This window comes from Lepidochelys olivacea (assembly GCF_965140295.1).
Source record: "Lepidochelys olivacea isolate rLepOli2 genome assembly, chromosome: 2".
NCBI classification, from domain to species: domain Eukaryota; kingdom Metazoa; phylum Chordata; order Testudines; family Cheloniidae; genus Lepidochelys; species Lepidochelys olivacea.
In genome coordinates this window covers 57,498,815-57,517,073 of record NC_140412.1, presented here as the reverse complement: position 1 = coordinate 57,517,073, position 18,259 = coordinate 57,498,815, and the positions used below count along the sequence as shown (strand labels likewise).

At 44.1% G+C, this 18,259-nt stretch overlaps 1 protein-coding gene across 1 annotated transcript; it reads left to right on the top strand.

Annotated features, from left to right (window-relative positions):
- Positions 1 to 1,704: 1,704 nt before the first annotated feature.
- Positions 1,705 to 4,599, top strand: TMEM70 (transmembrane protein 70). The gene is made up of 3 exons (XM_084621670.1): positions 1,705 to 2,006; positions 2,948 to 3,059; positions 3,997 to 4,599. Exons 1-3 carry the CDS (start codon positions 1,758 to 1,760, stop codon positions 4,425 to 4,427), a joined length of 792 nt encoding a protein of 263 aa, XP_084477796.1. The 5' UTR covers positions 1,705 to 1,757; the 3' UTR covers positions 4,428 to 4,599.
- Positions 4,600 to 18,259: the final 13,660 nt, after the last annotated feature.

The following is an 18,259-nucleotide window of genomic DNA, read 5'->3' as shown; positions in this document are numbered from 1 at the left end:
TTTAGATTAAGTTTGTTTAATGTTCGTACAGTGATTTTGAAGAGCTAACATAGTACAGAAGTGCTAAATATTATGACTGGGCAACCATCTAAAGATCTGTGTCACTTCTAGCTTACCATTTTCTTACAGGAAGCTTAAAACAAACAAATGCAAACTGCAGGAGCTGGAGCACACAGAACTCATGCTTAAAAAACCTCATGTCAGAGTTGCTGATCACACATTCTAGAATAGATAATACTTAGTCCTGCCATGAGTGCAGGGGACTGGACTAGATGATCTCTCTTGGTCCCTTCCAGTCCTATGATTCTATGGTATGATTCTATTCTACGATTCTAATTGTGGAAGAGCTTGGTGACAGAATGGCCTGATGTGGTGAATCACTGGAGATTAACTACAAAAACTGGGTATTATCCCACAAATAATATTTGGGTTCAATGTGAAAATAGTAATTTATTGCCCTCAGTTAGGGCAACACTGGGAGGCAGCTTTCAGAGCAAGACAGCCTAAAACACAACGCTACCCAATGACAGGTTTCAGAGTAACAGCCATGTTAGTCTGTATCCGCAAAAAGAAAAGGAGGACTTGTGGTACCTTAGAGACTAACAAGCTGTAGCTCACAAAAGCTTATGCTCAAATAAATTTGTTAGTCTCTAAGGTGCCACAAGTCCTCCTTTTCTTAATGCTACCCAATGTAATTTTCCCATTACTACTTCCTCTACTCCAGTGGATTTTACGCCTGAGTGGCTTTCTTTTACATGATAAAAGCTGGCTGCATCCCAGACTGCAGTCAGATTGAGGTAGGGTATGTGGTGTAGAGTCCATAGTTTGGGGAAAACACCTGCAGGGCTTGGCTTTGCACTGTGCCAAGTGGAGAGCTGAGGGTAGAAGCACAAGGTTGGAAAAGGTGAGCAGGATGGGGAATGTTGCAGTGTTCATCCTCATACAGATGAGCACTCCACTACTTAGGAGGAAGGAGGCCTAAGAGAAGGACAGTTTATCATCCCTCATGCTACTGCTTACTCAGAAGTATCTGTTTGAAGAATTGAGTGTAGTGAGAGTAGAATAAACTTGTTAATTTTACATAAATAAATAATATGTAAATATGTATGTAGAGAAATGTTTGATGACATAATTTTTTTTGCAATGTGTAATTCATAGGTAGGCCCTTCCCCCCCATTAGCCTTAGGCCCCTCATAACCTTAATCCGGCCCTGGTTGTAAATGGGTCCCCCCAATGTGGCTGTAATTGAAATGTAGCTAGCACATTAGTAAAGTTCTCCTCTTAATGTTCATAGCACGCGGCTTTCAGACTGTTGGCAAACAGTTGTTGCAAAAATGCACGAGCTCACTGGTTTGACACAAGTGTGAAAACCGTGAGCCCGATCCTGTGCGTTACTGGGAGCACTTGGCAGGTTTAGCAAAGCTCTTCCCAAATAACCCTGCAGACACTGGGGCTGAGCCTGTACCACTGAGCGAAGAAGCCAACGGGACTGGGTTTGCCACTGGCTTGAAGGGACTCGGATGTCTGCGAGGTGCGGCTGCCTCACTGCAAGGGGAACCAACGCGGCAGGGCTGCCGGAGGTCTGGGTTTCTCCCCCTGGAAGCGCTCAGCTCCTGAGGAGAGTTACTATTGGAGGGGGAGAGGCAGCTGGCCCAATCCCCGGCAGCGAGAGAAGCGCCTTGGCTCCTCCCCTTCCTGGCCTGCCCCGCTGCGGGGCGCGGGGGTCGGCTGAGCGCGGCCGGGACCGGGTGTGGGCGATGCCGCTCCTGGCTGCGGGCGGCCGCCGAGCCCGGGCGCTGGCGTTCTGGCTGCGGAGCGCTGGGCGGTGCGCAGCTGCCGCGCTTCCTGGTCCGCCGGGGAGCCGCGCACCAGCGGCGTGCGGCCCCCGGTGGGCGGCTCTGAACGACTCTCCAAGCGCGTCTAGTGGCGGGGTCCCGACGCTGCCGCTGGCCCGAGGTCCAGGAGCAGTTGGAGCCCTTCCCGGGGCTGAAGGGAGAGTAGAACAGGTGCAGGAGCGTGGGACGCTTTCCTTGTAGCTGGGCTGCGGGCGGGGGTGGAAACCTCCGATCACATAGCAGAGGGAGCAGCAGGGGTCTTGGCTGAGGAGGCCGACCCAGCGTCATCCCCGCCCCCAGTGTACTGGATTAATTTCCTTGTTCCTGAACAGCAAAAGTAAATGCAAAATCTCCCCAATTTGAATCCATTTTAAATCTTCACTGTTAATGGTGCGTTTAACAAAGTGTTTGCTGGTGGATAAGATTAAAGGGGCAGAGTAGAGAATGTAAAATGTGGGAAAGATAAGGTGTGTCCAGTTACTGCTGTCTATCTACCTAGGTGCTTGCCAATACAAGTGTTTGGAACTCAGGAATCAGGCCCCCTAAATCATACAAGATTAGCTTAAAAGTAACAAATTTTTAAAAAACAGAATCTGGGTTTGTTTTTTTTAACTTTCTGAGTTCACATTCTTTTTCTTTGTAACCATGTGGGCTAGAAATTTTCTTTTAAATGAAATATGAGGTTCTCGTTTAATGGCGGGACTCTAGGAGCTGGGGATTCAAGTAAACCATGACATTTGATCACAACTCACACAGTATTTGAAGAGCTGGCAGTGCTGAGGATTGATAGATGGGTGACCAGAGACTTGCAATGAGCTTGGAATGTGTGGCCTTCTGTCTGTATACAGTGCACCACTGAAATGTCTAGGGACGAAGGGTTTTATGGCTGCATATCCCATTTCTAATCCCCTGAATCATTAAATCCTCTGTTTCCTAACATTTTCAAATTAATTTAATTTACTGATATCTATTAAATTCTTGAGTTTAGTTGTAATGTAATTAATTTTTAGCCTCTATCCTGTTATAGATTCAACATCTACATCAGGAGAAATCTGAAATGTATGTATACAATGCTAATGCTTTATTTGCCATGTGCTGCTTTCATCCTGTAGATCATATTTTCTCGTGTGGCATCTGTTCGCTGCTTCAGCACCTCCTCCTTTCATGGGCAACCAGAAGATGGAAGACTAGTTTACACTGGGAATCTGGCAAAGACAGTGTTGGGTATGTGATTGAAATTGAAATGTATTGTTTGATTTATCTATACTTAAACATGTCTTTAAAACATAGTTTGCTGTTGGGAATGGAGCCCTCCTGTTTCTTCAGATCTGCACGAAGGGCCAGCTTATGGTCCCCTATATAGTCGTATAACCAACCCTAAAGGTTCAAATAAAATCAGTCAGATTCTAAAAAATCACAAGATATGTTCAAAAGTGAGCCACACTCTAAAAAAGAACCATGAGATTGCCACCCCCACCCCGCACTATGAACTCCTCATTTCTGGTCCCACCCCAGAACCCTCACCCCCTCCCGCACCCCTGTCCCCACCGGGTGAAAATGAGTGAGTGAGGGTGAGGAGAACGAGCAACCGGGGGTGGTGGTGGAGTGAGCAGTGAGCGGGGCCTCGGAGAAGAGGTGGGGCTGGGAGTGTGACAAGGGTGTTTGGTTTTGTGCGAGTAGAAAGTTGGCAACCCTAAGTAGCGCAGTAGTGAAGACAAGCCCTAAGTTCAGTCCTCTGTGAACAAAGTACATTTATTCCCTCCCAGCTAAACTTAATGGAAATATTACTCTTCTCTAGCAATATACAATATTTGATAGTTATAGCTGAGTTCATAATAGCTATACTTTTGCATAAGCAGTCACTACGCTACCAAGATTTAACTTGTTACTTTGTGAAATGTTTTGATAACTAGAATATTAAAGGTGTTTCATAAGACCTAACTTTTAGTTTATTAACCATAGAGAAGGAGAAGGGCTGAGGGCTTTGATTTCCACATGATGACTTCAGAAGTTCCATGATAAGAAGGGATTAATTAACTGGATCATCATTTAATTTAGCAATTGAAGTAAAGCAGTGGGTATATGAGAACAATGCGTATAAAGGACTGTAGGGGTAACTTTGATCATAAACATTAACCTATGATTTTCATCTCTTATACAGGTGTGAAGTTTTTCTCTTACTCTACGAGCATATTTAGCTTTTGCATGATGCCCTACATCATCTTCAAAACTGGCATTGGAGTTGAAAGTGTGATTTTACAAACTGCCTTTTACAGCATTGTAGGATTCTTTACCTTTATAACACCAGTTACCCTGCATCTACTTACAAAGGGCTATGTGGTTCGACTGTATCATAAGGCTGAGACGGACACATACACAGCCATTACATATAATGCTATTTTGGCAGAAAAAAGAACTGTGTTCCATCAGAGGGATGTCAAGGTTCCAGACATCAGCAAGATGTTTACAACATTTTATGCCAAAACTAAATCAATGCTTGTTAATCCAATGCTTTTCACATATCCACAGGACTATAACCATCTCATGGGCTATGACAAACCTTTTTATTTTGACTTAGAGGAACAAAAATAATCCAGTGAAAGCAAATAGAATTAGATGATAGAGTGCAGATGACTGTCTTTTTTAGTATTTGTCTAGTGCATCATTTCTAAAACCACGCACAATTCTATAACGCGTCCATAAGTGTCAGCTAATTTAGAGTTTCTTTATCATATTTCAGAATGTATAGAAACCTGAAGCTTTTTTAATTTCAAACAATCTGAAGTCTCCTCAGATTTAAAATTAAAATAGATGCTTATTTTGTCTCAGTTTGATTTCTGCTGTTACAGTAATGAAGAGAAGGAAAATGGATTTGATTTTAGTTTTATGCTGCAAGCTCCCTAATACAGTATTTTAAAGGAACCATGCCTTAAAAAAAGCAACATTGACTAATCAAATAGACGAATAAGAATTTTGAAGCCCCCAAAAAGGGTCTGTGTCTTAAAAAGTGAAAGGGCCAGATTTTTTGGCTTGTTTTGTTCAGATGATATAAAGCAGGGGTGGGAGCTGCAGGGATGGGGCAGCACACCAAACCGCCTGGCTGCGCCTTCACGTAGGACCCGGAGGGGGGACATGCCACCACTTCTGGGAGCTGCTTGACGTAAGCGCTACTGCTTGAGGTAACCCCTGAGCCCCTCCTACGCTCCAACCCACTGCCCTAGCTCTGATTCACCTCCTGCCCTCAGATCCCAGCCCAGAGCACCCTCTTGCACCCCAAACCTCTCATCCCCAGCCCCACCCCAGAGCCTGTACCCCCAGCCAGATCCTTCGTACCCCCCCATGCCCCAATCCCCTGCTCCAGCCCAGAGCCCCCTCCCACACTCCGAACCCCTCATCCCCAGCCCCACCCCAGAGCCCGCACTTCCAGCCAGAGCCCTCACCCCCCTGCCCCAGCCCAGAGGCCCCTTCCATACCCTGAACTCCTCATTTCTGGCCCCATCCCAGAGACCACATCCCCAGCCAGAGCCCTCACCCCATCCTGCACCCCAATTTTGTGAGCATTCATGGCCCACCGTACAATTTCCATACCCAGATACGGCCCTCGGGCCAAAAAAGTTTGCCCACCCCTGGCATAAAGGAAGTAGAGACTGTCCATAATTCCCCTGGTGGGAATATTCCCAGCATGAAGGAGTCCCCAGGAAACAGATAGCTACTGTTGCTGGCACCACAACTCCTTCCCTGCAGCTCTCTCTGGAAGGCACCGAAGGAGTATCTGGAGCACAATGCACTCTGGCTATCCCTAGTTGCTGGATGGTCCCTTGGGGATTGTGCAAGTCAGCTGGAGCAACTCCCAAGTTACTCTAACCTGTAACAAGACTGGGGTGGAGAAACTGTGAGTCCATAGCAATGCCTCAATAGCCCCTCTGCTGTGCTCAGTAAAAACAGCTCAGCAGAGAATCTGGTCCACTGAGATAATGCAGCATGTATATTTTACAACAGAACTGACTGCAGAATGTAGTTAACTGGGGTCCCATTCCATGCTAATGAAAGCTCTGAAGCAAAAGAAATCTCCCGTGGAGTACTGCATAGTCTTTTGGACTCTTTCTTTGGAATTCATAACACTGCAAAGAAAACAGCTTGATTACGAAGGGGGTTAGGCCTCTGAATTTCTCTGTCAAAATGGATTGCTTAGATCAGTTTTACTCTGTACAGAAATTGGATTTCAGTGTTTCTTTTTTAGAAAAAACAAAGGTTTGGAGATGTAAGCTGATAGGTTTTTTGTTTGTGGATAAATATTCAATTCCACCTAAAAAATCAAGATGTAATGAAAGGCTTAAAATACTTTGAGGTTTAAAAAATTGATTGAATTGACAAATAATGTAAAAGAAATTCAGATGAATCCTTTTATGCCAGCAATACACTTTATATTAGGGCAGCGGTTCTCAAACTGTGGGTCGGGACCTCCTTTGAATGGGGTCACCAGGGCTGGCTTAGATTTGCTGTGGCCTGGGACTGAAGCCTGAACCCCACTGCCCAGGGCTGAAGCCAAAGCCTGAGGGCTTCAGCCCTGGGCAGCAAGGCTCAGGTTGTAGGCCCCCTGCCTGGGGCTGAAACCCTTGAGTTTTCGGCTTCAGCCCTTCTGCCCAGAGCGGTGGAGCTCAGGCTTTGGCCCCTGCACCCAGGGCAGTGGGATTTGGGCAGACTCGGGCGTCAATCCGCTCTCCTGGGGTCATGAAGTAATTTTTGTTGTCAGAAGGGGGTCATGGTGCAATGAAGTTTGAAAACCCCTGTATTAGGGGGATCTCTTGGTGCTAACATACTAAAGAAGTTACCTTTATGAAGAAAAAATAATTAAGATTTTTTCTTTTTAGATTTCTCCTAAGTTCCAATTTGGCAAAAAGGCTTTTTGATTACAGTCTGTTTTCTTATTTTAATGTCTCACTAAAGAGAGACAAAGTATCTATATTTTTATATATTTTTATTCTATGTGTTGATCTAACTCTGGACACATTTGTTGAATCATTTAAAAGCAAACCAAGCTATGGAAGGATTTTTGTGGAACTTTTCTTGTTTCAAAATGGTTATACATCTTAAAGAACTGTTCCAACTCTCAGTGAAGAGACTCCTCAGGTAAGCAATAAAATGCAAGAGGCGGTGTGTCTGTAAATGATGGTGAAAGAGATGAGACCAAAGACAAATGATTCAGACCACCTGAAAAGTATAATAATTGCTCTGAAATCCACTGTTTGAAGTGTTAGTACTGAGTGAAATAGAATTTTATACACAACTAAAAGAAATCTATATGCTCTTGCATTTGCTTGGTCTCCCAAAGGAGCTCCTAGTTCCATGCAATTTAGTATCTGCTGTCATGGAAATTTATTTTAAAAAGATATCAGCTATGTTCAGTCTCCTGCTCTCCTTTTTTGATACCTGTTTGCACAGGCTGAAGTTGGCTTGAGCTCTTTTAAAGGAGGAGAAATGGGAATTTACAAAGGAAGGAAAAGAACATAGGAATTAGATGAAAGAAAGGGGCTTATATTTAAATGCTTTAAAACATAGCAAAATAGTCAATTTTCCCTCCTCACTTCTGCAACAAAATTTTCACTGCCATTTAAAGATTTTTGACAATTCAGAATTTTACTGATTAAACTTAAAATAGCCACACTGAGCTATCAAATCCTATGACCAATTTTTAAAATGAGGGGGGAAAGTGAAACTATTTTATCTATCTAGTTGCATCATAGCTGTGACACATATAAACATAGGCTAGTTGTCATGCTCTTTACTTAGTGTATATATATAAACTCATCTACACTAACAAAAGTCCCAATACCAGCAAGTGAAGAATGACATCTCATGACTAAGGTGTAATCCAGGGGTTGGCAACCTTTCAGAAGTGGTGTGCCGAGTCTTCATTTATTCACTCTAATTTAAGGTTTTGTGTGCCAGTAATACATTTTAACATTTTTAGAAGGTCTCTTTCTATAAGTCTTTAATATATAACTAAACTATTGTTGTATGTAAAGTAAATAAGGTTTTTAAAATGTTTAAGAAGCTTCATTTAAAATTAAATTAAAATGCAGAGCCCTCTGGACCGGTGGCCAGGACTCACGCAGTGTGATTGCCACTGAAAATCAGCTCATGTGCCACAGGTTGCCTACCCCTGGTGTAATCCGAGGTTGATATATCATAGTTATGCCACTAATGATTGATGGCAGTGGTAATCTTGCAGCTTTTTTGTTGAATTTAGACATTTAAAACACAATTTTATTAATATCAAATACAAAATATGTCTTTGCCTTTCAGCATTATATAAGATCACATTTACTAGACAAACAGTTAAAACATCTTAGATGGTTTTTATACTGAGAGTTTACAGAATAGTTATAAACAAGTTATGGAGCAAATTGTGAATTCAGAAATATCTCAGCCAATTATAGTTGAATTTAATTTCTTGGCAGGCTGTAATCCTTTTCACAATTACAGGGCTAACTACACCTTTGAGCCCCCTCTCTTTGATCCCCTTCAGATGCTAGGTCCCTGCACCTGCATTTCTGTCTGGGTGGAATCCTGAGATTCTCCTGCTCTTAGACTGGATTCCCAGGTTACAGCACCTTGTGTACCAACTGTGATTATTCAGCAGACCTGACTGGTTTCAGCACCTGCATGTCTTTCCCTTCGGAGCTGTGACCAGTGGGGAATAGTGACCCAAAACAGCCTTTTCAAAACAAAGTATTGTTTAATCTTAACGGTAGGAACAAAACCCAGTAAAAGGCATTTTAACACAGTAAAAGTTCTACATGCATATCTATCTAATCTAATTGTAGGTAGGACTGTCTTAACCTAGACTCCCCAACCTCTGGAATCTAAGTTCACCTTAGCTCCAAACTGTCTGCTCACCCCACTTCACGGAGTATGTATCTATAACCCCAGCCAAAGTCCTTTGTTCTCACTTGTGTTTCCTGAGCCTGGGCAAATTGGTTCTGTCAGCTCCACAGGTTATTGGAAGCATGTTTCAAACTGGAAGGCTCTGTGTTGTGTCTCATCCCTTGAAATGTTTGCCAGAAACCAACCCCTACTTCCTGGGTGTATTTCCTGACACAACTTGCTTGTAAATTAACTTGATATACACAAACAGTAAGTATTCAGTAACCCAATATAACCAATAACCAAGTTACATAGAGGATTAATAAATTATTACAGATCAGCCCATGTTCTTTAAAATCTTAAGTACTGTAAATTGTCATCTCATTTAAAAACTTTTTATAGGTATGATATAAAATACAGTCCTAGCAACATCCATAAATTATTAATTATATTTTCCCCACTAGCTGCCAACATGATTTCTGTGATATCTGTTACATACATAGAGCCTGTGTACATCGTGCAAAGACCAAAAAGTCTGTAAATTATGCCTAGAGAATGTTTTTGGGGAATTTTGCAGCAAATAGTGGTTTGCAAGCACAATCATTGAAATGTGTGCCTGAATTGGCCTCAGATTGTGGCTAATTATTCCATAAATGTTAAACTTTGTGTTTTTCCCTCACCATAATCAGTCTCTCATAATCTGTAAAGAAAATATTTATAAGCATATTTATATTTTTATTGTGAACAAAATTTTATTCACACAATTTGGAGAATGTTCAGGAAATTGAGCTAAATAAGGTAAGATGAGACATTTCATTATTATTTTCAACTTGTTTCCTTTACCCTACTTTTTTCAGCTGCAGTCTTTGCTTTTTGTCCACTTGCCAAAGGAGGCAAAGAAATAAAATTCCAAAGCTTTAAATTAATTTAAACAAAAGCAATGAAGCCACTAGCTGCTCTTGGCAAGGGAGTACTGCTGTTTCCCAAGCCCCTACCAGCACTGATTCTCTGATTTTAGTATGTTTACTAATTGCAAGTCCAGTTGCAAATATCTAGAACAGTAAGATATGTGGTAGAATTTCATTGTTAATTTTTTTATTTGCTGGCAGGGACTTCCTCATCTTGGAATGTGTACTGTGTCTTCCCCTCTTATTGGGGCTCATATCTTTCTCTCTTCTCAGTCCCCTCACCTCAGATAGTCTTCACAGTGGGGCTTTCCTGTCTCCTTGCTACTTGGAGGCAGACCAGATCTTTTCTCTCAGCCTGGATTTAGGACCGCCCATCAGGAAGAACTGCCCAGAATTCTCCTCCAACCAGCACACATGGCAGACTCGAGGGTTCCTCTTGGAGCAGAGCTTTCAGAGGATTTTTAAAAGACTTTAAACTAAATATTTGATTCCTTCATTGGTTTTGAGGTTTTTCTCCTCAAAACTGCTAAATTCAAGAATATTTTTTTTCTTCTGGCTTTCGGAGGAGGGTTTGAAAAGCAGCACCTCTCTCCTCCCTCCCCATTTCCAGAATGGCAGAGATGGCAAAGAGCATTGGTAATCCCCTCTCGCGCTCGCAGGCTCCAGGGATAAAGATAAACCTGCCAGCCAGTGTGTGGGTAATGTCCATCTGAGACAGTTGAGCAGGCGGCAGGGAAGCCTGGCTTTCAAGCTGACGAGTGGGTGAGAACCATGCTGCTCATTGAGCAGGCCTCATAGAAGCTTCCTTCACTGGTACCAGGCAAGCATCAGTGGCATGGAACCAGTGGTAAGTTTTTCAGTGCCTCCCTGCCTCTCTCCCAACCATGGGACCCCTATTTCCACAGCTTGCAGACCCCATAGGAAAATTTCAGCGGTGCCTCAAGGAAGACAAGTTCCTCTCCTCCTGACCCCATAGCAACCTGGAAGAAGAAATTCCTGCTCCCCGCCAGTAGGTAGACAAGGTCTGTGCTGAGACAGCTGCAAAGCATTCCCCCCCCCCGGTTTCCCCCCCACCCCTCGGTTTCTAGAAGTTGGCAAGCCTCAGCTGCCATGAAAGGTGCCAGCTCCTGTCACCTTTCTGAGACCAGTGGGCCATTTGTCTACTGTGGCTCTGGCTCACTCCTTATTCTGTGAGATCAGCCCCTACTCAGCTGGACCTAGCAGCAGGGACATGGGGTAAAGCAATTCAGATCCTCTTCCTTGGGAGATGGACCTAGCCCCTGTCTACTTCTAGTGTCTGCGGGGTCCCCAGGTTATCATAAAGTGACTCCTGTCATTACCACACTTTGTAAAAAGAGCAATGATTTTCTGGGAAGAGACTGCTTCTTATGAGGAGGTCCATAAAGCTATTTATCACAGCCACTCTGTCTCACTCACCCACATTTTCCCAGATTCTGTAGAGTTGACAACCTCAGCCATGCTGATGCAGTGTTTTGGTAGAAGGTTGTAACTCAGAGTGCCCCAGTAATGCTTAAGTTCCTTTTCGATTCTACATGGGGAAGTTGAATCCTACCTCCTTACCTAGGGATGGCTTTCTGCTTTCTACATGTAAAGATTGTCTGACGTGGAAGGGACTGAGAAGGGAAAATTCTGTCTTACCTGTGGCTTTTCAAAACATAAGAATGTCTGACCCAGTACAGCCAATGGTCCGTCTAGCCCAGTATCCTGTCTTCCACCAGTGGCCAATGCCAGATGCTTCAGAGGGAATGAATAAAACGGCAATTATTGAGTGATCCATCCCCTGTTGTGCAGTTGGAGATTTAGGGACACCCAAAGCGTGGGGTTGAGTCCCTGAACATCTTGGCTAATAGCATGGTTGGACCTGTCCTCCACGAACTTATCTAATTCTTTTTGAACCCAGTTACACTTTTGGCCTGCACAGCATCCCCTGGCAACAAGTTCCACAGGTTGATGGTGCATTGTGTGAAGAAGTACGTCCTTGTGTTTGTTTTAAACCTGCTGCCTATTAATTTCTTTGGGTGACTCCCCTAGTTCTTTTGTTATGTGAAAAGATAAATAACACTTTCTGATTCACTCTCTCTACGCCATTCATGATTTTATAGACCTTGGTCATCTATCCTGCTTAGGTTGTCTCTTTCTAAGCTGAACAGTCCCAGCCTTTTTAATCTCTCCTCAATATGGAAGCTGTTCCATACCCCTAGTCATTTTTGTTGTCCTCTGTACTTTTTCCAAGTCTAATATATCTCTTTCTTTCTAGGACCTTCCATGTCAGACAGTCTGATCCTCCCTCAGAGGATTGCCTTATGTCCAAAGTTTTTTCTGGCTATTGCTTGTTTAAGTAATTTAAAAGGGAAGTGTGTGTTCCTCCAGAGAATTCCTAAAATTAACGTCAAGGCTCTTTGCAAAGGGTTTAAAACTTTTATATAGTGATCTTCCAAAGATGAAAAATATTCTTTTTCTGGAGTTTGTCCTGGGGGGATGGTGCTAAGTCCAGGCTCATAGCAAAGATCTGGGCTGCCTCCAGTTGCCATGGAGACATGGAATGCCCTGCTGCCAAAACTGTCTGATCACCCAAGGTCCTAGAAAAAAACCGACAGGGAAGTTAGAATTTTCCCTGTTCTCACTGGATGAATAGATATGACCTCCTGCAAAGAGGTTTCCATTGCTAGGAAAGTGTGGGAGCTCTATTGTTCAAGGACTTGCCATAAAATAATGTAATGTACCACACTGGTGACTGGCAGAAGGAATGACTAAATACTTGCATGGACACTTCTTTTCACCTATTTATGCTTTAGCTGTAGAGCTCATTTTCTCTCTCATCTTGGAATACTGCCAGTGTTCTTTCTGTGTTGGATATTATAAAATAAAACAAAAACCTGTAGGAGAGTTCAGTAACTTTATTGCAGTCAGATTATCGGTTATCCATCAGCAGCCAACAATTCAAATATAAATTATTATTTTGAAACACAATCAAATGTAAGTTAAGCACTTTTATTACTCCTAGATTTTATACAACTGTGGAAAAAAACCTGTTAAAATAAAATTGTTGTTTTTTTACCTAAATCAGTGAGGAAATTCACTTCCACTCCATCTTATTCAGACTTCCACTTATTCATTCTATTGTCCCTAAATACAGTATTTCATATATAGGACCAATAGAAAGTCATGGATGTGAAGTTCACAGGTTCCTGGACTTAAATTTTTCTTAATGAGGTGATAGCTTGGTTTGACTACTTCCACGTTAAGGGCCAAGTTCTGATCTTGAGTAGTCGTGTGTGCTGTCAGCCAGGGGAGCCACATCCATACATCTGAGAACAGAATTTGAGTTTTGTCTTTTAGCTCAAAATGATTGCCCAGCTTTAGACAATGAAGTTTAATAGTCCATTATCCTATGAACTTGTAAACACTCTAAAATATATCTTAATTACAAACTTGTTCTATAGCTCTCCTTTGTTCACTTTTGCATGTTGGAGCTACACTTTCTGTATGCAAACAGTTCTTTTTCTTGTTAGTTGAACACTACAGCTACATTTGGCATAGTCAATGTTGTTCCTTATCAGGTAGATTTTTGCTGCAGGACTACCTCAGAGACCAGCTTATTAAATAGCAATACTTTTTGAGTTGTATATGTTTGGATTGCTTAAACTCCAACCCAGCAATACTCAGCATTGAAGAGCTGGAGATCCACTCCTCTATTGAATGCAGCCATAAAGAGCCACTGAATAACTCCAGCAAAATGCCACAAAGCATTGGTAAAACAAGATTATTTTCTGACTTTCTGCACCTTTCTGTCTCACTCATCAACACTCCTGCCAGGTAGGAGGACAAGTTCAGAGACTTTTCTCCTTTCCCTTTTCTCACCAATCCCCTTCATGGTAGCTTGAGGGAAGGTGTCAAGGTTCCTCCCCCACTCTGAACTCTAGGGTACAGATGTGGGGACCTGCATGAAAAACCTCCTAAGCTTATCTTTACCAGCTTAGGTCAAAACTTCCCCAAGGTACAAAATATTACACCCGTTATCCTTGGACTGGCCGCTACCACCACCAAACTAATACTGGTTACTGGGGAAGAGCTGTTTGGACGCGTCCTTCCCCCCAAAATACTTCCCAAAACCTTGCACCCCACTTCCTGGACAAGGTTTGGTAAAAAGCCTCACCAATTTGCCTAGGTGACTACAGACCCAGACCCTTGGATCTTAAGAACAATGAACAATCCTCCCAACACTTGCACTCCCCCTTTCCTGGGAAATGTTGGATAAAAAGCCTCACCAATTTGCATAGGTGACCACAGACCCAAACCCTTGGATCTGAGAACAATGAAAAAGCATTCAGTGTTTTACAAGAAGACTTTTAATAAAAAATAGAAGTAAATAGAAATAAAGAAATCCCCCCTGTAAAATCAGGATGGTAGATATCTTACAGGGTAATTAGATTCAAAAACATAGAGAACCCCTCTAGGCAAAACCTTAAGTTACAAAAAAGATACACAGACAGAAATAGTTATTCTATTCAGCACAATTCTTTTCTCAGCCATTTAAAGAAATCATAATCTAACACATACCTAGCTAGATTACTTACTAAAAGTTCTAAGACTCCATTCCTGTTCTGTCCCTGGCCAAGATGACTACAGACAGACACAGACCCTTTGTTTCTCTCCCTCCTCCCAGCTTTTTGAAAGTATCTTGTCTCCTCATTGGTCATTTTGGTCAGGTGCCAGCGAGGTTACCTTTAGCTTCTTAACCCTTTACAGGTGAGAGGAGCTTTCCCCTGGCCAGGAGGGATTTCAAAGGGGTTTACCCTTCCCTTTATATTTATGACAGAAGGGACAAAGAGTGATCTTATAGCTCTAGTCTGCTGTCTTTGTGCTTCTCTTTAACTTTTTGTGAGGCCTGGTTGGTGTTATGTGAAAGCCGCTAGTGCATGCCTAAAAGCCACATGCAACTAAAACTACTCTTGGAGGGGTGGTTTAAAACTTGGTTTAAAGAAATTTTGGCCAGCCACTGTGGATAGGGCTAAGTATAAAAATTAAGTTTATAAACCATGTTTGAGCCCTTGAATAACATGAATTGTCCCTGTCCCCACTAGCCAGCCAGATTACTTTTAAACTGGGTTAGCCTATACTGTTTTAAACTGGTTTAAAATTGAATAAAGTGAAATGATCTAAGGAAAGAGTAGCAAGAAAATGCAAAAGTTTCCCCTGTGTGTCTGTATAACCTATTAGAGGGACTTATTCCTCAACCTTGTCCTACCCTGTAATCAGTACTGGGTTTAGAATGGCACCATCACACCAAGCCCACAGTTGGAAGGAGCCCATTAAGGTTGCCAAGCAGGAGAGAGGGAAGCTCCTCAGAAGTGGGCAGGGGGGCCCATCGGTGGCTGGATCGTGCCCCCGCCGCCTGCTCCATCCCTTTCTAGGGGCCCTGCCCATGTTCTGTTCCCTCTGTGCCCTGAGGCCCTGCCCACCACTCGCTCCTTTCCCCCTGTCGCTCACCCTTAAGGCAGGAAAAAAGGGGGAGGGCATAGCCCACCCACTTTTAAAAATGATGGGGCCATGGCTCCCTATTCCCCCCTGTTCTGGCACCCCTGTTGCCAGGTGTCCTGTTTTCAACTGAAAAGTCCAGTTGAAAAGCAAGCCTGGCAGTGTCTGGATGTTAAAAATGTAGTTACTCCTGTAATCGGAATCAGCCTCCCCACCAGGAGGGCAGGAAGAGCAGCTGCTGCTGCTGCCTGAAGAAGCTGCAGCTCAGCTGGAGAGAGAGAGAACTGGCTGCCACGGACCTGGCTGTGGCAGAGAGAGGTAGGTACTGGCACTGCGCCACCCCGGGGTGGATCCTGTCTGCCCTGTCCCATCCTACTGTGCTTGCCCCGGCCTCTGCCTCACTTGTGGGACTGACCCTTTCCCCTGCCTTACTGTGCTCTAGTCCTTGCCTCACTCTGGGGACTGACCTGCCCCCTATGGCCTGCTGTGCTTTTCCTCCAGCCTCTGCCTTGCTCTGGGGACCAACCCCACAACCCTTGGGGGTCCACAGATATGTTTGGCACTGGGCCCACAAAACATTATTCCAGTCCTGCCTGTAATAGATACCTAAAAAACCCCAGAGGGCAGCAGAGGTTCAGCAGGAGATGCCTCCATCTAAGTTAAATGAGTTTTACTGCAGATGTCTCAGCTTTTGCAAAGTCTTTTCCAAAATCCTGTTTCACTAGTAATTGTAAGAATTGTACTGTTGGTGGCTGGAGAGCAGCTAGTATTACACATTGAGATGTAGGCAGTGCAACCTAGTGGTCAGAGCAGGAGTCTGACCTAGTGGTCTGAGCAGACTCAAAGGGCAGAACTGGAGTCATGGTCAGGAGACAAACCTATGACCTGAGCCAGGAATTAGGAACCAGAGCATTGGAGTTAGACAGGGACTAGGGCTGGAGTGGAGCAGGCAAGGGATAGAGCAAGGGATGGTTGGGAAGCAGGTCTGGTGCAGCCGTACTGAGCAGCCACTGTACTGCTGTTGCCATCAGTCTTAAACAAGAATCTGTTGAGCCTTCGATCGAAGGCACAGTTACTTAATGAGGATTTATTGGGCCCAGCCCAGCTCATTGGGTTGCTAGGTGACTGAGCCCGGAGCTAGCTGAGTTCATGAAAATACCACCCCCTTGAGACCTCCTCCTAGGGGCCCTTGGCCCTGGCTTGTCTCATAGACTTTAAGGCCAGAAGGGATCATCGTGATCATCTAGTCTGACCTCCTGCATATTGCTGGCCACAGAACCTCACCCACTCCTGTAACAGATCCTCTGCCCGAGTTACTGAAGTACTCAAATAAATCTTGATTTAAAGACTTCAAGTTACAGAGAATTTACCATTTACATTAGTTTAAACCTGCAAGTGATCCATATCCTATACTGTAGAGGAAGGCGAACCACCCCTTCCCCCAGGGTCTCTGCCAAACTGACCCCAAGGGAAAAATCCTTCCTGACCCCAAATATGGTAGTCAATTAGACCCTGAGCATGTGGGCAACACCCACTAGCTAGACACCTGGGAAAGAATTCTCTGTAGTAACCCAGGGCCCTCCCCAACTTATGTCCCATCACCAGCCTTTAGAGATATTTGCTGCTAGATCGGCTACATGCTATTGTGGGTAGTGTCATTGTACCAGCCCCTCCATGAATTTATCAAGCTTAGTCTTGAAGCCAGTTAGGTATTTTGGCCCCCTGCTTCTCTTGGAAGGCTGTTCCAGAACTTCGCTCCTCTGATGATTAGAAACCTTCACATAATTTCAAGCTTAGTGTCAGGACATCTTTGGTGAAATCTCTCAGGAGATCAGGAGTGTGAATGTTTTCTTCTGGTTCCCAAGGTTGCTCCTCTGGCCTGTTCTTCTTCCAGTGTATCCGATACTGATGAGTTGGGAGTCGAGGGCCTGATGGGCTTTGTATTCCTCCTGCCCGTGGACAATTACTAGGGGTAGAGAAGGGTCTATCCAGTCAGGGAAGGGATTGTCGATGAATGGCTTGAGGAGAGAAATGTAAAAGATGGGGTAAATAATGAGGGATTCTGGGACCTGAAGCTTGAAGGCCACTGGGTTTATTTGCTTGATGATCCAAAATGTACCCAGGAATTTGTGGTCAAGCTTGGCCAAAGGATGGTCTGTTCTCAGGATTCTGAGTCAACAGCCAAACCTTATCCTCTACTGAAAGGTTAGGGGTGGTCTATCTCTTTTGATCTGTGTAATGTTTATATGTTTATTTAGTGGCAAGTAAGTGCTCCTGGAGTTCCTGGTATGTTTTCTGGAGGTGGAGGACAGGTCGTTGGCTTCAGGGATGGCAAAGCCTTCAGGCAGGTCTGGGTGGAACTGGTGGTGAAAACCAAAATTTGCAAAGAATGGGGTCTGTGGGGCTGATGCATGGATCGAGTTGTTGTATGTGAACTTGGCCAAACACAGCAGTGGGAGACAATCACACTGACAGAAATTCAGAAAATAGTGGAGATACTGCTCCAGGGTCTGATTGTTGGCCGCTCCAGGGTCTGATTGCTGGCCGCCGCTTCCCACAGCTCTCACTGGCCAGGCACGGTGAACCGTGGCCACTGGGAGCTGAGGGGGCTTTGCCAGGTGATGGTCAATGTCCGCAAAATATCTCACGGCCTGCAATCAGATTACCGTGATGGGCCGCAGGTTGCCCACCACTGCTCTAGGAAGTGGGGACAACTCTGCAAAGGCAGCCTTGATGGCCAGGAGTTCCTTGTCCCATATGACGTAATTTCTCTCTGAGAGAGTCAGTTTCTGAGAGAAGACAGCACAGGGATGAAGCAATTGGGGAGGACCTGTAAACTTTGAGAGAACCACATCTATCGTGAAGTCTGAGGCATCCGTCTTGACTATGAAGGCCGATGTAGGGTCTGGATGGATCAAAATGGTGGCATAAATAAATGCTTTTTCAAGTGGTTGAAAGGCCCCTGCTTCTGAGTGAACCAGGTGAACTTAGCTCCCTTCTTGATAAGGGACATTATAGGGGCTACCAGCTCAGAGAATCCTTGGATGAATGACCAGTAAAAATTTGTGAATCCAAGAAACCACAGCATTCTGCATATATTCGAGAATGCCTTCCACTTGCTGATGGATAGGGTTTAAATGTGTCCAGAAG